The sequence below is a fragment of the Lingula anatina genome, chromosome 3 (genome assembly GCF_051362555.1).
Source record: "Lingula anatina isolate TDL-2025a chromosome 3, LinAna3.0, whole genome shotgun sequence".
Taxonomy (NCBI): domain Eukaryota; kingdom Metazoa; phylum Brachiopoda; class Lingulata; order Lingulida; family Lingulidae; genus Lingula; species Lingula anatina.
In genome coordinates, this window is record NC_141769.1 from 2,848,825 (window position 1) to 2,870,430 (window position 21,606).

A 21,606-nucleotide genomic window follows, 5' to 3' on the forward strand; every position below is an offset into this window, starting at 1 on the left:
ATTGATACGAACTGCTACTACAGAGTTTCACCCAGCAAGCCTCATTTCCCCACAAGTTGCCCTTAACCAATCTGCCACTTACAAACATTTCTTCCAGAGCATCCTTGGCCAGCCAACAGTTCAGGAACACGGGAATAAACAACCCAGACCAGTCTGGCCAGCAAACCTGAAGGATATGGACAGGTCACTTTTAATTCCTTTTTTTTCCATCTTTTCTAGCAACCATCCAACAAAGTTGGCTTTACAAACTTCTAGTTCACAATAAATAAATAAATAAATAAATAAATAAATAAATAAATAAATAAATAAATAAATAAATAGACATTCAAAGATTTTACAAGTGGGTTTTTATATTCCAATAGTTATACACTCTATCTGTTGTGTTGGCACCCATTTATTTAATCACAGCCAAATAATAAGAAGAAGAAGAAGAACAGCTGACTTAGAACATACTGTGACAATAAAAGGAACTGTGTTGCAGATTTCCAGGAAAAATCCAACTGACAGGATCTGTTGAAGAATATTGCCCTGAAACAAAAAGATAACCTTGTGAATGAAAACAATCATTTCAAAGAATGTCCAGATGGGAAATATATGGATTGTATGTAGTTATACTGTAACACATCTATGGCAGCATAATTGTCCTAGTGTTTTATCCATGTTATAGCCCTGATAAAAAACGTGAAAGGAACCCATTAAAATAACCATAAGCAATAGTTCTTGCTATATTGTAGAGAAATAAAATTATAGGCTGGTCATTCTATATATGTGCAACAGTTTGGACAAAACATGATTTCAAAATGCTGGTGCTGTGCTCTTGTGAACTTACTAATGACTGCAAGTTAAATGTACCTCACATCAACTGACCTCTGGTTTCTTCCATCAAGGAGTTTTTACATATTAATGAATAATGCACATATTTGATCAATTTTTGTTTCTGGTATTTGTGGTTTTGTGGTTACTTGCAACAGTCAAGGTATATATACCTCTCTAAAAGGAGCTGTCAGTTTGGCCTTTCTGCAACCCCACAAAACTATTTTATTATAATTACAAGTTTGGCTGCGTCATATTTCAGTACTCTTCGCAATCAATTGCAGACTTACATATTTATCTCATGACCACTTATTAATTCTAATTTCAGTGTGGCATTTATACATGTAAAAGTGGCCATAGCTGGCCAAACATCAATCAACCTGAATATTGTATTTGTCAATGCAAGTTACTTCATTAATGCATTTATATGCTGCACAATATGGAGGAGATATTAACAGGACTTTGACATGCAAACATGAAATTAATGAATTTTCCTGGTATCTTCAGCCATGTTTTAATTCCTTATTGACCATATCTATGAGGCATATTCTAAATGTATACAAACTACCTTTATTTATCACAGAGTCAAATCCAAGTGACTTGTAACTTGAACTCTTATTGCCTTTTTCTTTTCACATTAAATTAAAACTTTTCAAATCATGGTCTGTACTTTCATTATTTTATACTCTCGAGATTTAAGCAGAAGCTGAGAAACTTAGAGAGCACGCTCTGTCTGATTTTTTTGACAATTAACCTGGACGGAGTTTGTCTGCACTACATTATCCCAATTTCATCAGACAATTTTTCTAACTAAAAATCAATAGGCAATCTACATTATTTATGTTCTAGCCATCATTAAAAGAGCCCTAATGGAACCCAGGAGATTTTGACATAACACAAAAAATTAACCATATAAATACCCCTGACAAAGCATGTCGCCAGCTGAAACGCTCAGATGCACCCCTAAGAGATTAAGGGCTGCCGGATGAAGATTAGAATAGATCACAGTGTATCCATCAAAGCCAAGTTATAATGCTCTAATTATCATTAGGCTTTATTCTCATGATCTCTCTCAATACACACATTCATGAGTGGTTCTTCCTACAAAACACTGATAAAACAACTAGGTCAAGGTCATATGGACCTCAAAGCTCAGTGCTCAGCTTGCAGGGAATTGAAGCAATCAACTTTTTTTTAAATTTGCAATCAACAACTAAAACAAGGCAGTAGAAATTTGCTTGTATTCATTTACAAGAAAAGCCAGAACCAGGAAATGCAAAGGCCCCACAAAGTCCATTAAGTTTTCAGTTAAAGTGGGTTAACCTTCTCAATGCCTAGATTTCAGAAGTTTGTATGTCTGTGATTGGTTTTTCACATGGTCTGAAGAAGCATGGGCAATGTCTTTCTTGTTATAAAACAAATCTGATAAAATTTTTCATTAAATTGGACTACTGCTGCTGCTTTAACTTGGATCAGTGTAGGCAAAATTTTGGTCTAAGAGTTTAAATCTATTTTTGGACTTTTTTCAATTCATTACAATGGGATTTTCTGCCCGGAGTGTGCTAGCTAGTCATCATCAGTAAGACCACTGAGACCAGTTTTACTAAGATAAGCCAGCCCAACTTCCAATGAAATACACCTCCAATGAGCCAATGAAATGTTAATAGAGCAGTGGAATAATTCATGGAATTCGTGTGAGGAGAAAAATACCTTGTAGCCCAGATAAGTGACAAGGGACGTCTCTGCCAGACTGATCACGGCGACACTGACTTGGATGATCCATAAAACATTGTGTCTCTCCACCCAGATTATGTTCTGCCTGAATAAAAAAATGGAAAGCATGATTTACAACATAGTGTATACATTGTATCCTTTAGATAAAAAAAAATTTAAGCTTTGAGGATAGCAGAAGCTTTGGCTCTTTTTGACTTTTTAACACTGTGAAAGTAATATTCATTTTTTCAAATGTTATATAATTTGTAAGCAAAGTTAAATTTTAACATACTTAAAAACAAGTACAGGGAAAATTCAGGGATAACATAAAAACTTCACAATCTAAATTCATTTTAAACCACTCAAAATATGTGACAAGTCCATCAAAGACAGAATTTCTTAGAAAATAATGATATTTCATATGGCGTAGATTATTTGCAACAACAAAAGGATAATTCAGTCTATCAATAAAGAATCATAAGCTATGCACAAAGTCAACATCTCTGGGTCAACTCATGAAGATACTGCATTCATTACGAGCCTGTGCCCTTTTATCTTTCACATTCTGAAAGAGTATAGATCTTGCTATATACCCAATAATCCGTATTGACACAATCAAGTCAAATGGCAATTTTTTTTGCACTTAGATCATAGTTTCATAAAAGTCAAAATGGAAATTTTTCTATGGAAAAGATTTCTCATGGCCTCTAGATAAGATGGCAAAACAGAGCAATTCTTGACAGAGAGATAAAGCAACGAGAGTCATGTATCTATGGACCTTGATCATGTGAATGGTGATTTTGCACCTGAATGTAGTACCTAGGAAACAGTGCGCAATGGTAAACACTAGGAACTGTGGATTATAATAGCAACTTCCTATTGTTTATCATAGCTTCCTGATTCCTAGGTCCATTGGCTGTCAAAGTCCATAGATTGTGGAGCATAATGTAGCATGTGACTTTCACACAGTAATTTAGTCTTTTAGTCATGTATCAAGACCTTTTTTCAGTGAAACAATATATAAATACAAGCAATGTGTTTCTCACCATTTTATGACTGGATTTTCTCTAAACTCAATATCCGGGATCATATAGACATGTTTTGTGGCATTGGCATCACAATTACTGAGATCAATACTGGAATACACAAAGACATTTTAGACATGATATGTATCATACTCACTTATAATCATATATACACATTCAAGTATTTTGAGTAAGGTTTCATCCATTTTTATCATTGTTTTCACAAGTCCACAAACCGTACGCTGGGGGTGGGGGAGGGAGAGGGTTAATACCCTCTGTACACTTATGGAAAAATAATAAAAATAGAATAAAATGATTATCTTCAATCCACAGGGGTATGCTGGACAAAGGTAATCATTTTTTATTTTTCACCCTGTACTCTATGGAAACAAGCCTACTCTTTGTACACTTGTAAACATGATGATAAAAATGGATGACTCCTAAAGGTATACCCTCCCCAACATTTTTTTTTCAAAATAACTTGTCGCCAAGTATTGTATTTTCTAGGCACCACATAAAGCAGTCCAATTATTCTAGCAAACATTTGTACAAACTGTTACCATGAAGTTGTTAATTTTCATCTATAACAGGAGTACATTTATTTGGATTTCGAATTGCAATTAAGTCATGATGTATTATCAATACACGAGTACAATCAGACTTAAGCTAAAAACCACCTGACTAAGCAAATAATAGTGTTCAACTAAATGATCCAGTCAATTTATCTCAGAGTTGAAATCAATACAAGTTCTGTGAAGCAGGACGGATGTTTTAGCATTAACCATTATTGAAGATAGAGCATTTCTTCTGTGGGCATTTCTAATTTTGAAGGACACGTGGCCATTACATCCGTCAATATACTTAAATATTTTCTCCCTAATTCTGAAATATAATGGCATATTTTGCGCTCTACTTAAGTGCGTATCTCACTGATGAACTTTCCAGTTATTTTGGGCATTATTAATAACACTTCAAAAGCCATTATCAGAGAATACCACTTTATAGAAGTGAGATATTAAACTGGCTGATGGCCCTTCAATGACCTGCATGCCTACATACTCACACAGAAAACAGAATAGCCAATAATATATGCTACATTTGCCTTCAATTATTCAACTCAAGATATGAAGGCTACCTAATGGAGATCATTTGTGGTATAAGAACACATATTTATCTGCTGCAAATTCCATACTATAATTGCTTTGCAGGCAGGCAGCGCAGATTTAGAAAGTGAAAACGGTATGGTACCAAAGCACTTTATCCCCTTTTATGTGATGTTTTCTACTAGGGGAAACTACTGCCAGAAAGGGTCTCTTGGTTGGGGACGTATGTCCATGGTCATTTCACACAACTTATTGAAATACAGTACATGTACTTGTCTTGCAGAAAGAAAGAGAATGTGTATAGGTAATCATGATAAAAATATACCAAACTATGAAAGACACATTGTTCTATTTCTTTAAGAATGAAAGCATGCTTAAAAGGTACACTCCATGGGATTTTCCTGACAAATTAATTTCTAGAGATTCTCTTCACATGTTTGAAATACCTTAATTATATTCATGTCAAGTAAAGCTTCTTATATTCCCCAATTCAGATAAAATGTATCTGAAGTGTACCTTGTGTTGTTATCATTTTTCTTTTTCACTGTTGGTTAGCCATTACCAGCTTGTAACGTCTGTATTATACACGGCACAGGGCCGTGATACAAAACACCCTGCCACTTTCTTGTGTAAAAATGAGGAAATCTGCATGACAGCAGACGTATTTATAATGATGGGCCAATCATTATAAATTAAATAAGCAACTTAAAAATGGAATAAAATATCAAATACAACTGCAGGGATGGGTGAAGAAATAATTTGTGAGTAGATGATTGAACTTTACTCTAGGAAAATACATTTTGGCAGCAAAATCCCATGGAGCTGACACTAAACTAACTCAAGGAAATAATTTGAAGTAAAATTGAACTTTTTTTCTCATGTGAATTCAACCAAATACTTGGCCGTCTACTCAACTTCAGTCTATCACTGTAACCAGTTACATAACTCATACTTCATCCATACATAAGCTTACATTACAAACAAAAGTTTTTCTGGCTCAGACAGCCTTTTCATTTAACCCGACCAAAGTGACACCAGAATATTACTTGCAATCAGCAATGAAAATGAGACAGGAATATTACCAGTACTTGCAATCAACGATAAAAAAAGAGACAGGAATATTAGCTACAAAATTGATATCGCATGCAATTTTGTACACAGCAGAGTCTACGGTGATTACTAAGTATGTGAGGCATCTCGAATTATTGATGACTGCTTGATAACGGCTTAATATGATGGACATTTTATTGGTGGTTCTATCAACACAACATTACAGAAATTGACATTCTGTCAAAAGTTGCTGCCAGAACATGGAAATGGGTCATTACAGATAATAATGAAGCCATCTCAGCAAAATGTTGCGTAAACATGAAATATACATATTACATACATGAACAGATCATAAACACAGCAGCAAGGCAGACAGCTCATAAATGTACATCACACACAATTTCATGGTTAGAAGCCTATGAGCACACTCAGAACAGCAGACTAACAGATCCGCAGATCAAATATGGCTGACCGACTTGAACGTTTGTTGCATAATCCCCGCAGGGAGTCTATTCAATGTCTAATTGGAAATTAAGCGGCAAGCTTTTTAGTGACTGCCATATTTGATTCGCAGATCTGTTAGTCCTCTTTTCTGAATGCACTCTATAAAACAGTTACACCAATGATTAAAACTAAACTGAAAAATAAATAATACACAGTTTTCTTTTGCAAAATCCAACAAGTTGCAGTTAATTAACATGTATCTGAAAATCTGATTTTGGAAAACTGGAAATCTCATGCCGAGTCAACAGAAAACATTCTCCAATTGATGGCCAATTTACAAATATTTTTCAAAGAAATGGCTTGCATGCATCATTTACAGTTTGGTACAATTTCAAAGCTCTGGCTACATACAAAGTAACACATCATTTGAAAAAGGTTGCACTTTAAAATTGGACATATTCAGAATCACCAAAATAGGAACTATATAAAGAATGTAAATTAACTGTCTATATGATGAATCACCTTTACTAATAACACCTAGTATCATGATATATCATTTCAGATATACAATGGAGTCATTACGATTGCATGCTTGAGCTAATGTAATGGTGATCTTCTGAACGACGGCTTCACCCAATAATATCTTGCTGGTCAACATAAATGTTAAATACACATTGCAAAATAATGTCTAATATATAATTAATACATCAATCACAGAAATGTGATACATACAACTCATTCTGAAGTGAAATGGAAAATAGGGCTGACCTTGACCAATGCAAGGTCTACCCACATGACATAGTGGTCTAGTATATATATGATGGTTTTAGTATATAACATGGTTGAGTTATCAGGTTCAGTAACCTATGCTGGTTTAGTAAAATTCTATAGCAACCTCAGTGATGTAAATGAGAATAAGGTAAATCAATCACAAATCTAGCCTAAGAATGCAATGAAATTCCTTTATTCTGAATATCTGTAAGGTGGTCCACTATACTGTAACACAAACAGAAAGATGCAGGCCTACACCATAGTCTACAAAGCTGTACAACTCACATGCTGAAGTAGATTTACATGCACAGCTTTTCTGAAACTAAACTAGAATGTAGAAATACATGGCATCACGTAATGATAGCCACAAATGGAGAAGAAAACAGACCAACAGGCAGGCAGACAAATAGAAGAACTTGATCCTCGGGATAGGGGTTATATACTAAACGTAAAAGTATTTTACAATTGATTAAATGGGATTATAATGTTAACACAACAACAAACCCCCTCTTCCTTGAATTTACTGCACAACATATGAAGATGAGTGATGAAAAAACAAACAAAAAAAAAAAAAAAAAAAAACAAAGTAAAAATGAAAACAGCAATAAGACCAAATATTATAATACCAAGAAGTGGCAGGTATAACATGCTTTCATACAAGACACTCCACGTACATGTATTATCTACACATCATCTAACTAATAACACCTAAACATAATGACCATAAGTTTCAACTTTCTGCTTTCTACACCCAAATCCAAACTGAAGTTAACCTACTAGTATATAGCTAGAGCACACAAGTCAATAACTTGATGGCCTCACATAATTTTTGTTCACACCATGACCTTCCTCAGAAAGAGAAAAAGTTTAAACTTATGATCATGATCAGCAAACTACTAGTACACAGATGAATTGCCATCAGAGTTACACCAAAACATATATTGAGTACATGGTACCATGAATTCATTCGCGGGTCATCTGTCATCACCCTGGCAACATAGAGCACACAAGTCAATAACTTGATGGCCAAATTAAAAATACGAATGCGCAGACCTAAAGAGAAATATATAGGTTTTCAACATAAATATCATATCATGTTCACCAAGGTGATCTACAAAAATAATTCATAACATTATTGTTCTTAGGAAAAATATTTATCTATTCATTAGGAAATCAATATTCTCTTTTGTGAAAAGGTTTTGGTTAGACTTTCCATTGCGGTTACTGGTAATGTAAGACGATGCAGTAAAGAATTTTTCTAAAATTGTGCAAATCAAACAAAAACCAGACTAATCCCAGTAATTCAACATGTTTGTACATGAAGAGAAAAGATTAGTGATGACTCCATTCAGAAGGCAAAGTTAATAATGTAGATTATGTAGTGTAATCCATTTTAAGTTAGATTTTATAATCAAAATGGCCTTGAATGGATATAAATATAAATAATAATATGAATAATTATAGTAGCTCATACTTACATAAACTTACCAAAATAACAGTAAAAATGCATTTTGTAAGGAAAGAATTACTATCTTATCTTTACCAGTATCCAAAGAAAAAACAGGGCATCTGTAGTTGAAACTTATGCCTCAAGCTGCAATATAAAAGGTTACCTGCGGTTTCTTAGAATGAGAGCTAGTTCTAATTCTAAGAAATTAGGTAACAATTGTAAGGAAGTTTCTGTGAATAACAGGGTCTGAATGACTTACTGGATCTTTGATTCTTAATAAAGTAAAGCTGCAGCCTCTCCTTGAATGACTTCTCATTGGTGAAGTACTCCACACGCACTCTGAAAAATACCAGATTGAACCATTCATTTACCAGAATTACATGTTGTATACAGTAATTACTTTGAAATTTCAAATGCCTCTGTTTTTAATTTTTAAATGAGATCATTTTAGACACTTCTTAAAATTTAATTTCATTTCCAAAAACCTTACACTTTTAAAAGTTTTGAATCAATATTTTTCTGTAATACTAACAAAAAATTGATGATTTAACAACTGATGTTTAAATCTATTGAATAATTACTAAAGCACTTCTGTGCCTTGTTATACCAGTAATGAATACATTACAGACAGATCAGGAGTTGTGAATTTTATTCACAACTTTTTGGATGAGTAATTTCTTAGTAAGAGGAATTTTAAAGTATTAGGCTTCGTTCACATGGAAAGTCTATTTTCTAAAAATCTATTTTCTATTCGCGGTATCTTATGATCACGGTCTGTGTCCTGAATATCCCACGGCGTAATTATTGGCAGCGCGAGCCAGTTACTTATAGTAACTTATAGTAACTGGCTCGCGCTGCCAGTAATTACGCCGCGGGATATTAAGGGCACAGACCGTGATCATAAGACATACCGCGAATAGAAAATAGAATTTAGAAAATAGACATTGCATGTGAATGAAGCCTAAGTCTAACCTTACAAGCATGTACCACGATACATTTAGCCACTCACTCAAAATAATTTAACTTTTCAAAAATCGCAGCTCGTTATCAGAAGCTCTTCTTTAAAAAGTTTCCAATAAATACTTACTAAGGTTTATCCAGAAATAAAAAAAAGCACAAAGTCATGCTAACCTTAGGCAAGATACACAATAGTACTCCAGAAAATAAACTGGTGATTCAGTCTTTAAGGCTTTTTTCATTATTATTTCAAGTTTCTTCCAATAATTTACCTACTAGTAAAGTACTTCACTTAAAACTAAAATTCCTAATCATTTATTTAAAAAACTGTGTGAAAGATCTCAACATCACTACTCTATCTTTGAATTTGTAAACTTCTGAATTTTCAGCAATTTAGTTCACATTTAAATTTTGACCATTAATATTTTATTCAAAATTGTTGTGCTACAAATGTATTATACGTATCACCACTCTCTACTATCAGCAGGATTAATTGTTTTTTTCTGCAGTTTATACAAGGTTTAGCTTTTTTGGCCTTAAAACAGCTCTTAATTCCTTTGTGACAGAGATAATCAATTAGGATAAGCCTGGTTGGCAACTTGGCAAAAAATGACCACAGTGACTCTCAGCGTGCATAAATAATGATTCAGAAATATTCTCAATTTGATGACAGGCCATTAGGCACTGTATCAAATACCAGTTAAATACCAGATTCCTGTTTTACATGCCTTCTCATTTATTTACAATGAAAAATGTTAGAAGCAGACAAAATCACTTGATAATCATAGACTTTACCAAAGCCTTTCATGCAGTCAGCAAAACAATCCCCTTTTGGCTCCTTTCTAAAGAACAGCATTTTAAAATATTGGAGCTTATTTCTAGCAACATAAGAAAGCACTCAATGAAGATATTAACCATCTGACACAATGTCTCAATTTGTATGACATTAAAAAAAGAAAAATATATCCACATTTCACAAATGTGCCCATCTGTAACAGGCTTAACTGTCCTGTGAATTAAGAAATGAAATTTGTTTGATACCAAGAGGCAGTTTTCCAGAGAATCCAAAATTTCTTAATTTTAGATATTAAAGATATACTAGTGTACAACTACTAGTAAACATACAGTAAAACACCACAATTAAGTGGGCCACATGCAGGCCATATGAAAGTCCCTTTCTATTATTAAACCCAACACTTCATTAAACCCAATCAAATTCAGCTGTATTCATGATGAGCTATCAACTTTTAAATGCTTGAACTCGGGTACATTTTAATCAGCTCAAGGCTGTCAGTGAATCATTTTTTTTCCACTGAAGCCACGCAGCTAAAACATACTAGCAATGTGATATTGATATCCAAAGCTTACCAGGCTTACGTAAAGCCTCTCATTGAAAGAAATAACAGCTCAAAGCTGAGTCAATAAAAATTATTTCAAGGTATAAAACAAGCTTAGGCATAGAGTATTGGATACAATCGATAGTAGAATGCTAGTAACACAACAAAGAAAAAAGAAAAGTTCTGAGAACAATGATATTTCAAATGAATATGATACGGATTTCTACAAGGAAACAACGGAAGCTGCCAACAGCCTCTTCCAAGAATCTTTAAACATGACATAAGTATCGCCAAACAGATAGGAAATCAGGTTTGAAAGTAGAATTGAATTATCAAGAGTTTTGCGAGGATCTTGAAACAAGACAAAAAATTCATATCCTGAATGCATTGAATTCTTTAACCTTTGTGTAGTAATTGATTTTCTAGAATAAAAAAGCCTCTGTGCAACTAGCAACCATGTAAAGAATCCTTTATCAACATTCACAAATGAAATTTACCAGGCACTTTAGATGAAGCCATATGCAATACTTCTTTTAAAATCAGGTTAAAATACTAGGTTACATGTCTACAGGGACAGACTTCTATCGAGATGGTTCCTTTAGGACCAGACTTAAGCAGTTAGCAGAGAGCTTTTAAAGATGAAAATGCTTCCCTGTCATGATGAATGTCACATACAATGTATCATCTCCAAGGTAGCTTGTATTCAAGCCAGTAGAAATCACTTGAAAAAAGAAATTGATTAGATACGTATCATTAAAGGGCCGCAATCTACAGGGAATGTGCTGCTTAGCAAATCGTGCTCAGGTCAAATTAAACCAATTTATCGTCATGAAAGTTGATTATGAAAATGTGTGCAGTCAGCTAGCCATTTTATGGTGATCAGGAAGAAACCTGATCGTGACTTCAGGTAATCATATCAGACTAAATCTCTTCAATCCTTGTTACGGAGGTCTGCAGCCAATCCCAATGCATGTAGTTTACCAACTACACTGTGTGTTACCAAGATAGTCAAGCACTGATCAATGTGCATGTTTTCAGTTGTCCAATAACTTATTGTGTGACATTAAATGTTTCATTTTGATGGCCTACACAAACTGTTAATTATACAGCTAATCCAAAGCATAATACCACAGCAATTATCCAATCAATAAGTTTAAATAAATCATACATACACACAATATCAAATTCTGCATGAAATACGGATGCTGAAAAAATATGATGCACTTCCAAATATGTACAAATATGGACAAAAAACATCACTGAGAGAGAATTAATGGAGTCTGGAATCTGACAAGACAATAATCAGGATGAAAGGCTTAGAACTTGGATATCTGACCTAATATCAGGGCATTTATTACATAGGTGGAGAACCTGGGTAGTCAAAACATAATGGCACCATTTGTCATTTCAAGCAAACTCTGTCTATACTGAGACATAGGAAACCCGAGCCAGACATGATACCAGGAATACTGGAGCCAGTGTCACAAAAGAATTGAATCACAAGTTCGATTTTAGGCTTATAGCAGGGATTTCTGGCCCAGTTAAAAATATACTAGTAAGTCAGTTCCCTAGCTAAGAAAGTGTTCATGGGTCTACAAGATTGCTGCACATAACACTGTTTCTGATAGGGTAAGATGTGTGCATATGACCATGAAACATTGGTAACAAAGATGTTAGCCACTGAACTGACTCAAGTTTTTTTTTTTTTTTTTTTTTTTTTTTTTTTTTTTTTTTGTGAAACTGGGTCTGAACTCAGACAGTCAACTACTGGTGCATTTCTGAGCACAAATAACCAACTACAAAAAGTAAGAGTGTTTTATAGTCAAATGACTAAAACTTAATATGGTGTTCGACATACCTTACAACAGCTATTTTCACTGCTCAGAGTAAAAGTTGGGTGTCAAGACAAATAGCTTGGTCTTAAGGCCAAAATATCTATAGACAAACTGCCATTATGGTTCTGTGCTTAACTCAATCTAAATAACTAAAATCATAGCAGTCTCAGCTTTTAATCTTTATAAAACAGGACTATAAATTGGTACTTTTTTTTGGTACCTTAGTACCATGTATAGTGTATTTTTTCCTGACAAAGAGGACGGGAACCAAATGACAACTAAATATGTATCTCACTTTTGTCAACAACCAGAAAATTGGTTGCACCTTCCACAAATAGTGAGATATTATATATATATGCATTCTGCTCCAATGTTGTGTGACTTGCCATTGCCACATCTAGGAATGTATAAACTCTTGTCTCCCTATTACTGATCAGATGGTTGCACCAAACCAACATGTTCCTGCCAATAATGTCATACATTTCATCAATACTATCCACCAGGGACCCGCATTAAAACCACCACTACCTGTTAAAATACTATTTTAACACTGGAATTACTTAGCAAAATAAGAAACATATGCTAAATTGGCTATGGAAAATGTACGATATTGACTTCTCGATATTGACTTCTCGTTTTGAACAAATTCAAATGATTTGGTTCACTGCTTATGAATTTGCCTTAAATGATCCCAGTGTTTGCCTGAAAACAAGTTCCCAGAACGCACCCAGTTCTGCCTATATTCATTGCTGCAGAACACTCTGGCTCTTTCCTGAACACAGCTGTTTTGTGGCTTCTCTTAATCTAATGTACAACTTGGAAGTTAGGAGAGCATTACTGCAACAACAAGATAAGTTGTTTCAATTGATCTTCATGACAGGACAGGCAGTCAACTCCTAGCTCTTTTATTTCTTCCATGATTTTATGAAGCTCACAGAACACTACCAAGCAAACCAGACACTCTTACACACATAAAGCATAAGTCTTATGATATCGAAAACAACAGATCTACAAAATAATAGCTACATATTTTTAATGGGCTGTTAGGGGATATTTGAGCTCACAGGGGAAAAGGTAATTCCAGTGAGGAAATCTCTTCATTTAGATTCACATCTGATGGATGCTTCCACAGCTACATTGTGTTTAACTGTGGATGCAGAACAGATCAGTTGACACAAAATCCATAGTCTCTTTGTGTTGCATCAGGACAAGATGATCAGACTCTGTTGTCTCAGCTAAAACAAAATGACAATGTGACTTGGTGTGATGGTGACAGGTAGCACAGGTCAGAATAATCAGATTAAGAATCACCCTCTACCTCCAATAAGCTTATTGACAAAAGTCTTTCATGTGCAGTGGTGACTAAATAAAGCCATTCTCACTTTTAGCAATGCCTGTGAACTCGGACAAAACAGATATTTGTTTTTGTGTGCAGGGAGGCCTTGGCCATTCTCATTTTAGCTGTGCCTGCAAACTATGACAAAACACAAAAAAGTAGTCATGCAACCTGACAATAAAATGATCTACGTGCAGATGCTATATATCTAGAGCTGAAATACTCAGAGATAGAAACAGCAAAGGCCAACACTTTGTGGAAACACTAGAACAATCTAAGCTTCATTTTTCTGGAAAATAAAAGAAAGCCTCCAAAAAGAGAAAACACCTCAACCTAGAAAGACATCATAAGCTACAGATTGAGGATAAAAGCAACCAATATAATGTTTTTGTTTGTCAAAAAAACAAAAAAGTTCAGTGGCAGTTGCTGTCTCTTGTACCAGTACCATGAGGCAAGCTTTTTTTCTTCTTCTTCTTCATCTGTTTTCCTAGTTTGTAAAAAGGCAATGGTGCAAGTACAAAAGTTTAAGTGTCTTTATAGTACCCAAGTCATTTTGTCCAGCTTACGAGGCCTCAGATCTCCATACTCACCTTGGTTCATCCCCATTATCATCAAAGAAATGGTGAGTAAAAAATGACATGGTAGGTCTATGGGACGGATGCTCACTGGGAATTCAAACAAAATGCAGAACAATACCATGGTCTTATACAGAAGCACAACAAAGATGCAGGTTTGAAAAGCATGCATGCACTAGCCCATTTATCCTTTTGCATCAGGTTGAGGCCATTTCCAAATTATCCTGGTGACTAATTTTTAGGCCTATCAAAATAAGTTATGCATCTGCTTCTACATTTATAACAAGCATTTTTTTTTTTTAATCTTTTCTTTAAGTTAATTGGTTGATATCATGGCTAATTGAACGATGTGCCTTTCAAACCCTAGCAAAATGTCTGGGCTCAAAACTAACTCAGAAGGTGCTAAATAAAGGTCACAATTTGTAAAGAGACAAAACACTTCAAAGCTTACGAGCTGTCACACAACTAAAGTATTTGGATAATTATATTACCTATAAACACAAGCAAACAGAAATTTCCAGAAATGTGAGCAAAATCAATACATTCATCAAGAAAATGGTTTCAGCGACAGGTCACATAAATGACACAGCATCATGTTTCATATAGAACAATAAATTAATCAAGGTTCCAAGAAGATCTATGGATGCATTATCACATTCAAAAATCTCTCTTCCATCTCAAGCACTGAACTACAGTCATTTTTTCTTTTCATGCGATAGTGTAATTATTTGAAAAATGCATGTTTCTCCATCATAACCACCAAGTTCTTAGTTGTGTACATAACGCAGCCCTTGTTCAATCTAGATGTCAGAGTTTCATCAATAATACAATTCAATCAGTTTCCAAAAAAAACAATGCAAGCCTAGCAAAAGAGAGACAAAAGATACTTCACAGATTAACTTTACATCTAAAAAAAATATTAAAACTTCTGCATTGAAAAAATATTGTCTAGGCTTAGAATGATCTCTACACTAGATCACAATGTTCTCCCAGTCATAAAAGTCAAATCATTCCCCCAACAAGAGAACAATCCAGCTGTGAACATTTCCAGCAGAAATTATGGATTTTTTATCTCCAACCAAAGCTTAACATGTCCATAACTGTTGGTTTACGTTGCTCTGATGGCACATTAACCACTCAGCAGAGCACAATCATGCTGACTCGTGTTTTAGCAAAAACAAGGCCTCCTGGTTATAGATTTTAAATACCGCAATACAAATTAGAGTCATTGTTTTGTACTAGCCATTTTAATTCATTACAGCTCCAATCTATGCTATATCTCATGTTAGCTGTTCGGGCCCAGCTGTTCTGGGACTGGTCTAGCTTACAACAAACTGGCAGTATGGGACATTAGGCACTGGTCCTACGCCAGCAGCCAGTTAATTTTGTTTGGACCAGTACTAGAAGATTTTCTAGAATGTCTGAAATTAGGGGTCCGATATGGCCATTACACTTTTTTCTATAAAAGCATTCTATTTCTTTTTATTTGGTGTTTTAGGTGGTGACCAGCATGGGCGTAACTAGGCATACGCACGGATGCACTGTGCGTACAATTTTTTTAGCCAATCATGATATTATTCTCTATAAATTTAGTGTATTTTTCACGAAAAATAATCGAAAATCCTCTTCGATTGCAAGTTAGAGTCACCTGAATGTACAAATCTTCTGTATGAATCGTATACGCACCATTGTTCTGACGCCCCCCGTCTCGTTTGCTTTCACAGAACTGAGGTAAATAAACAATACTAGCTACCTCCAGAAGTCCTATCTTCCTTTGCCTCTTAATTGGAGGCATTCAGCCCTTCAACTCTCAGGTAGCCTTTGTCTTAAGTGTGTCGAATGCACACTCGCTGGCGAGATTTATCTCAGATAAAAATCTACCTGTGTTATTTTCAAAGAGCAGCTCCAGCAGACCTGGGGACACTAGATAAAATCTGGACAACGGGCTTTATCAGGAGCCAGAGAAACAAAAAAATATTTCCTGCAAAGCTCTAAAGAATTTTGACACGGACTTGACCCAGCTTAACCCTCTAAACTAACAGGGTGATATGGGCAATTTTCACAAACAAACAGAGCTTTATCCTGTAATATAATTGTTTGATTTTGGATGATACCATATATAAGTTCAACTTTTAGAAGATTCATCATTAAGCTGACCATGCAGGGCCGTAGCCTGAGCAAAATGCCAGGGGGGGGGGGGAGGGGGCAGTAAGCGGACACGAGGGGGCGAAGCCCCCTAGGGGGGAGGGGGTGCCCCCCTCCCACGGTGTGGAAAATTTTTAAAAACTGTATGTATAATACTGCATTCTGGTGCATTTTAAATGTTATTTATTAGTCAATCAGAAGTCAGAAATTGTGGGTTCATTTTGCCATAAGTACAGTCATTTTTTTCACACAACACGGAGGGTGAGCTTTTTGGCATAAACTGAGTTGTACACAGTACACCTTTGTAAACAGATTGTTGAATGATTGTATAGTGGCCATGAGTGCCTTTTCTCACAGAATTGATACAAACTTTGCAATTATTTTTTTTACCTTTGCGATCATTTTTTTGCACCCCAATTTCCAGGGGGGGGGGGGGCAGCTGCCCCCCCTGCCCCCCGGAGGCTACGGCCCTGCCATGGATAGCAAGAAGGTGTAAGAATCCTACAACGATCAACTGTTCTTAAGATTATTTTCTGACAACTCGGGATAACCGCAACAAACCACATCGAACAAAGGTGCCTCACCGTTATTTAGAATTTAGCTTGATACAAGCGGGCATAATTTGCATATGTTTTCAAAGTTTGTGTCAGTAAGCCCCTAGTTCAATAAATATACCATTCTAAGCAAGGCTTTTTTCAGCGAGCCCTCCAGCTGCCAATTGAATGGCCGCTGTCATCACTGGACGAGATGAGAAGCCAATTTTCGTATCTTCAGAAGGAGATCGAGCATGATCTGAGCGAAAAGAGAAAGCAATTTTCTCAATCGTTCAATGGACTTCGTTCGCAGAAGATCATCAGCCAGAGATCGTTCGCGATCCGAGCGAGACGAGAAGGCAATTTTTATATTCATACAAGGGCGTTCTTTCGTGGAAGAGCGTGACGGGAGATCGGTATCAATTATTTTTAACCCACTTTCCCAATGAAATTTATTATTAAAAAAAGATTCCATTAATTTTTACACCACCCCCACCCCCGCTCACGGCTTTTGGAAAAGTTTGAGGCCCTGAAATTTTGAAGTAAGATACAGATGGCAATTATGTATGGCCTGTACCCCAATCCCGGAAAAAGCGTTGGTTCTGGGTGAAATAATTTACTGGAACTTAATTATATTGAGGGAATATTTTAAACTTTAAGTAATGATTTTATAAACGGTGAAAACTAAGCTATTATATTTGGCACATATAATTTAAACTGCCCTTCATCTTTTGCGTAAGTCGATCTACATTTAGCTATACCTGGGAATTTTAAAATTCTGTGCGTACAATTTTAAAAGGTCTGGTTACGCCCCTGACCAGTCCGAATGGCCAATAAGTTGAAAAGTTAATTGCACAGATTGACCATAGTCATAGATATTGACTACATTATGCCATGAATATTTCACAACATGGTCAAGAAATCAAATATGCATCATGTTACTGGTGTGACATAACATCTGGAATCACATGTAACATTACCACCGAAGTGTCACATCGCTATTCAATTATTGATCTAAGCTTTAGGCTCTACTTACAATACCACTTTGCACCCATGACATTTTGAAGGTACACTACAATTCCAGTAATATTTTTTGGTCTCATATGACATCACCCAGTGACCGGCAGCATTTCTAAAGACTCTCTTGGATGATTAGGGTCTGTTGGAGGAAAAAATGTAAGTCAGAAGGTTCGACACAAATTCTAATGAAAATTCCAAGACGAACAGTTATCTAAGGGCAAAAGAATGGACTACAATTCCAAATGAATCCAACTCCCTTTTACGTTTTCCAAACGAAAAAATATTTTGTATTATCCTTCAGTAATTTTGTCTTTTTCCAGAGTGGCTGACTGCACGTGCTCTTGGAGTGCCGCCCTCTAGCTGACTACTTTGCAGATTTGCCTGCTTAATTTTCTACACAATCGATACACTTTATAAATTTAAAAGAAGCAAATTTTCCCAGTAGTCCCTGGGTTGTAGCATTTTAAATGATTCAGTACACTACAAGAGAGCCTAACGGTGTATTAGCAGTCAAGGTTTCTAAACATCACTATTCAGTTTCAATGGATATTACATTCATCATTCACCTTGCAACTGGTAATGTATTTAGGACTCAAATAAAAGGACAGAAATGTCAGCCTACTAGTCATTGTTATATTTCTGTTCTTTAGAATTTTGCAATCCGTTTTACAAGTGTTTGCTTCTGAATGAACATAATGAACTAAAAATGGGCTTGGAGACATAAAATGGACCTTTTACACAAAATAACACTCCACCAGGTGCTGAGAAATTCAAAATAAATGGAAATCTAGACAGATTGTTAAATTTCATCAATACAAGCAATGGGTTAACTAAAGTCATGCCATCTTAAAAATGACTTAAAAGATGCTAAAGATTTAAACCTTAATAAATGTTTGTACATAGAATATATGTGCTATAATTTACACTGATACCATACTGGCAAGTGAAATTTTATGAAAAGATCATACTGAAAGTCATCATCTTACAGGTCATGTTAGTTCTAGACTTCTCAGTTGAATGGTAAGACCAATACAAAAGAATCATAACCTATCAGATAATTGCAGAAGCAAAAATATATGACAGCTTTAATATAGATCGATGATGGAAAGGCTTTTATTGCCATACCAAATAGGAGAAGCAAGCAAATCCATGTGATGAGTGCAAACCTTCAATTATAAACAAGATGTGTTGAAATTAACTAGACCTGCAATTCTGAAAACCATTCTCTTTATGTCATCCTGAATAAGGTGATGTATTATTTTTTTTTTTTAACTGATAGGTGACAAACATGCCACTAAGCTAATTATATAATCAAACCCATTAAATAACCTGATTTTCTCATTACAAATGCATACAAGATATGCAAGATATGCAATTTGTGCGGAAATGCATTTTATTGTAATGATAATGATCTTCAGTTACTTCAGTAACAAAAACTTATAATGTTCTGTGCCCCAAAAACTGTTCATATTCTACTTGTTGACTATGGATTACAAGGATTTTAGACAGTAAATCATCCATCCAAGCCTTAGACAAAATACTGTCTGAAATCATTGCCTTTCCTTTAAAATCCCCAAGTGGCAAAAATTTAACTGAGCCCAGAGTAACAGAAGAATGAACTAAGACAAGTACTCTGAAATGTCAAAATATGATTGCCTAACATGTTTTGGGAATAGACGTATCAATTCCTCTTGTCTGACCTACTCCAGAAATCAGATAATCAACTGAAGGACTGAGTTTATCGTTTACTTAATATCCCCTTGAATGTTATAAAGCCTAAAGGGACAGTGTAGATTTTTATTTTCTCTTGAATTATTCATTGAATGCCTGTGCTGATATCAAAAGGCATGATATGTCCTTTTAAATTGATATGAATCAAATTACATTAATATATAATAAATATATCAAGATATCACATACCAACTAACATTTTTTTCCTGGAGTTTGTTCCAGTATCACATATAGAATACAATACACAGAATATATTAAAGTAAGGCCGCATTCTCAACGAATTGAGCCAGGCTTTACAAATCCTGAGAACTAAAAATGGCGGACGTACATGAAAGAAAAACTGCCTAATCTTTTAATAGTCTCTCCGCCTCTCACACGCCTACCCACACGTCGTCCCTGCGGGGTACAGTAATTAAATCTCGGCTCCGAACATGAATATCTCCGTGAATATCTCTGGTGATATTATCTCCGTAGATAGTCGATTTATTGCTGCTCTACGGGCAAATTCATTCCTTTTTCGTCTCTGTTTTGAAAGATAATAGAACAGAAGAGCTTTTTTCCTTCGATCGCCTTCAGCCGCCATGCTTTCTTCACCACGAGTTTAACTGAAGAGCATGCGCACTTAATATTTCTCAGGTAGCTTCCGCATGGCGAACGGAGCCGAGATTTAATTACTGTACCCCGCAGGGACAACGTGTGGGGAGGCGTGTGAGAGGAGGAGAGACTATTAAAAGATTAGGCGGTTTTTCTTTTATGTACGTCCGCCATTTTTAGTTCTCAGGATTTGTAAAGCCTGGCTCAATTCATTGAGAATGCGGTCTAAGACTGTTTTTAAATATAAGGTATATCTATATCTAAATTTTTCTAATCTGTGTGCACTCTGTGCAAATCATGTTAGAAGCTGTTGACATATTTTCTTTTTAAGGCATGATCTTTATTTTTTTTATTTCATTTACTAATTATATTACCTATCCATTTTTATTAATTTATTCATCTATTTATTTATCACTTTGCTGTTCAAAATTAAATTTAATCAAACCAAAAACAAAAATCCCTCCTTATTACAGTGCTACATACATAAGTATTTAATTTTTTTAAAGCAAAATGATAATATGCCTCACTTTGCAATAATTATAAATACTTAATAATTCATTTTGTTTAAATTCACTTTATGGCTGGACCTGTGTGGCTTTTATCTCTATTCCATCTCCTTTAGCTCATATCAATTTTTAATTTTATTAATTATTATCATTTGAGGAAAAAAATCAATGCCTAAGTAGACATACAGTATGCAAACAAGACAATAAAACACCCCCGGGCTTGCCTAGAGGGAATAACGCAGTCGGCTTATATGCTGCAAGACCAAGGCGAGTTATTTTTCATTAGCACATATTAATAATAAAAGATGTCAAAGGACACCAGGTAATGAACGTGGCGACATGTTATTGTCATTTGTCTGTGTCACTTAGCGTAATGTCACCAGCATTTCAAGCATTTTACAAGATATATGCACGCGTTCAACTATAAGAGCAAAATGGACTCTCTCTCACCTGTCATCATCAGAGAGGGCATGGTCTCCCCAAATCAGATCTCTAAACCTGTATCTAGGCGGCAAGGGCGGGACAGTCCGCGAAAACACGTCGCTTTCCATTGCTGCAGGAATTGAAATCTGCTACTTCACAACATCTGGCCTCACTTTCAGTAAATGGCTGGTTAATAATAATTTCAAGATCGGCTGTCGAAAAGAGTGTGAGGATCTTCATATTTC

At 35.3% G+C, this 21,606-nt stretch overlaps 1 protein-coding gene across 10 annotated transcripts in view; it reads right to left on the reverse strand.

The window, feature by feature from the left end:
* The window catches only part of LOC106152448 (potassium channel subfamily T member 2), a 102,361-nt gene that overhangs the window by 70,705 nt on the left and 10,050 nt on the right, over nt 1-21,606 (reverse strand). For 6 of the 10 annotated variants that reach the window (XM_087010062.1, XM_087010060.1, XM_087010057.1 and 3 more), the window contains 6 exons: nt 8,629-8,708; nt 7,876-7,972; nt 3,573-3,662; nt 2,524-2,632; nt 454-528; nt 83-166 (listed from right to left, as the gene is read on the reverse strand). In XM_087010062.1, coding sequence (XP_086866188.1) covers nt 83-166; nt 454-528; nt 2,524-2,632; nt 3,573-3,662; nt 7,876-7,972; nt 8,629-8,708 — 535 coding nt within the window. Of the gene's footprint in view, nt 1-82; nt 167-453; nt 529-2,523; nt 2,633-3,572; nt 3,663-7,875; nt 7,973-8,628; nt 8,709-21,388; nt 21,572-21,606 lie in introns of those variants that run through there. The other 4 variants (XM_087010059.1, XM_087010065.1, XM_087010066.1 and 1 more) reach the window with 4 other exon arrangements.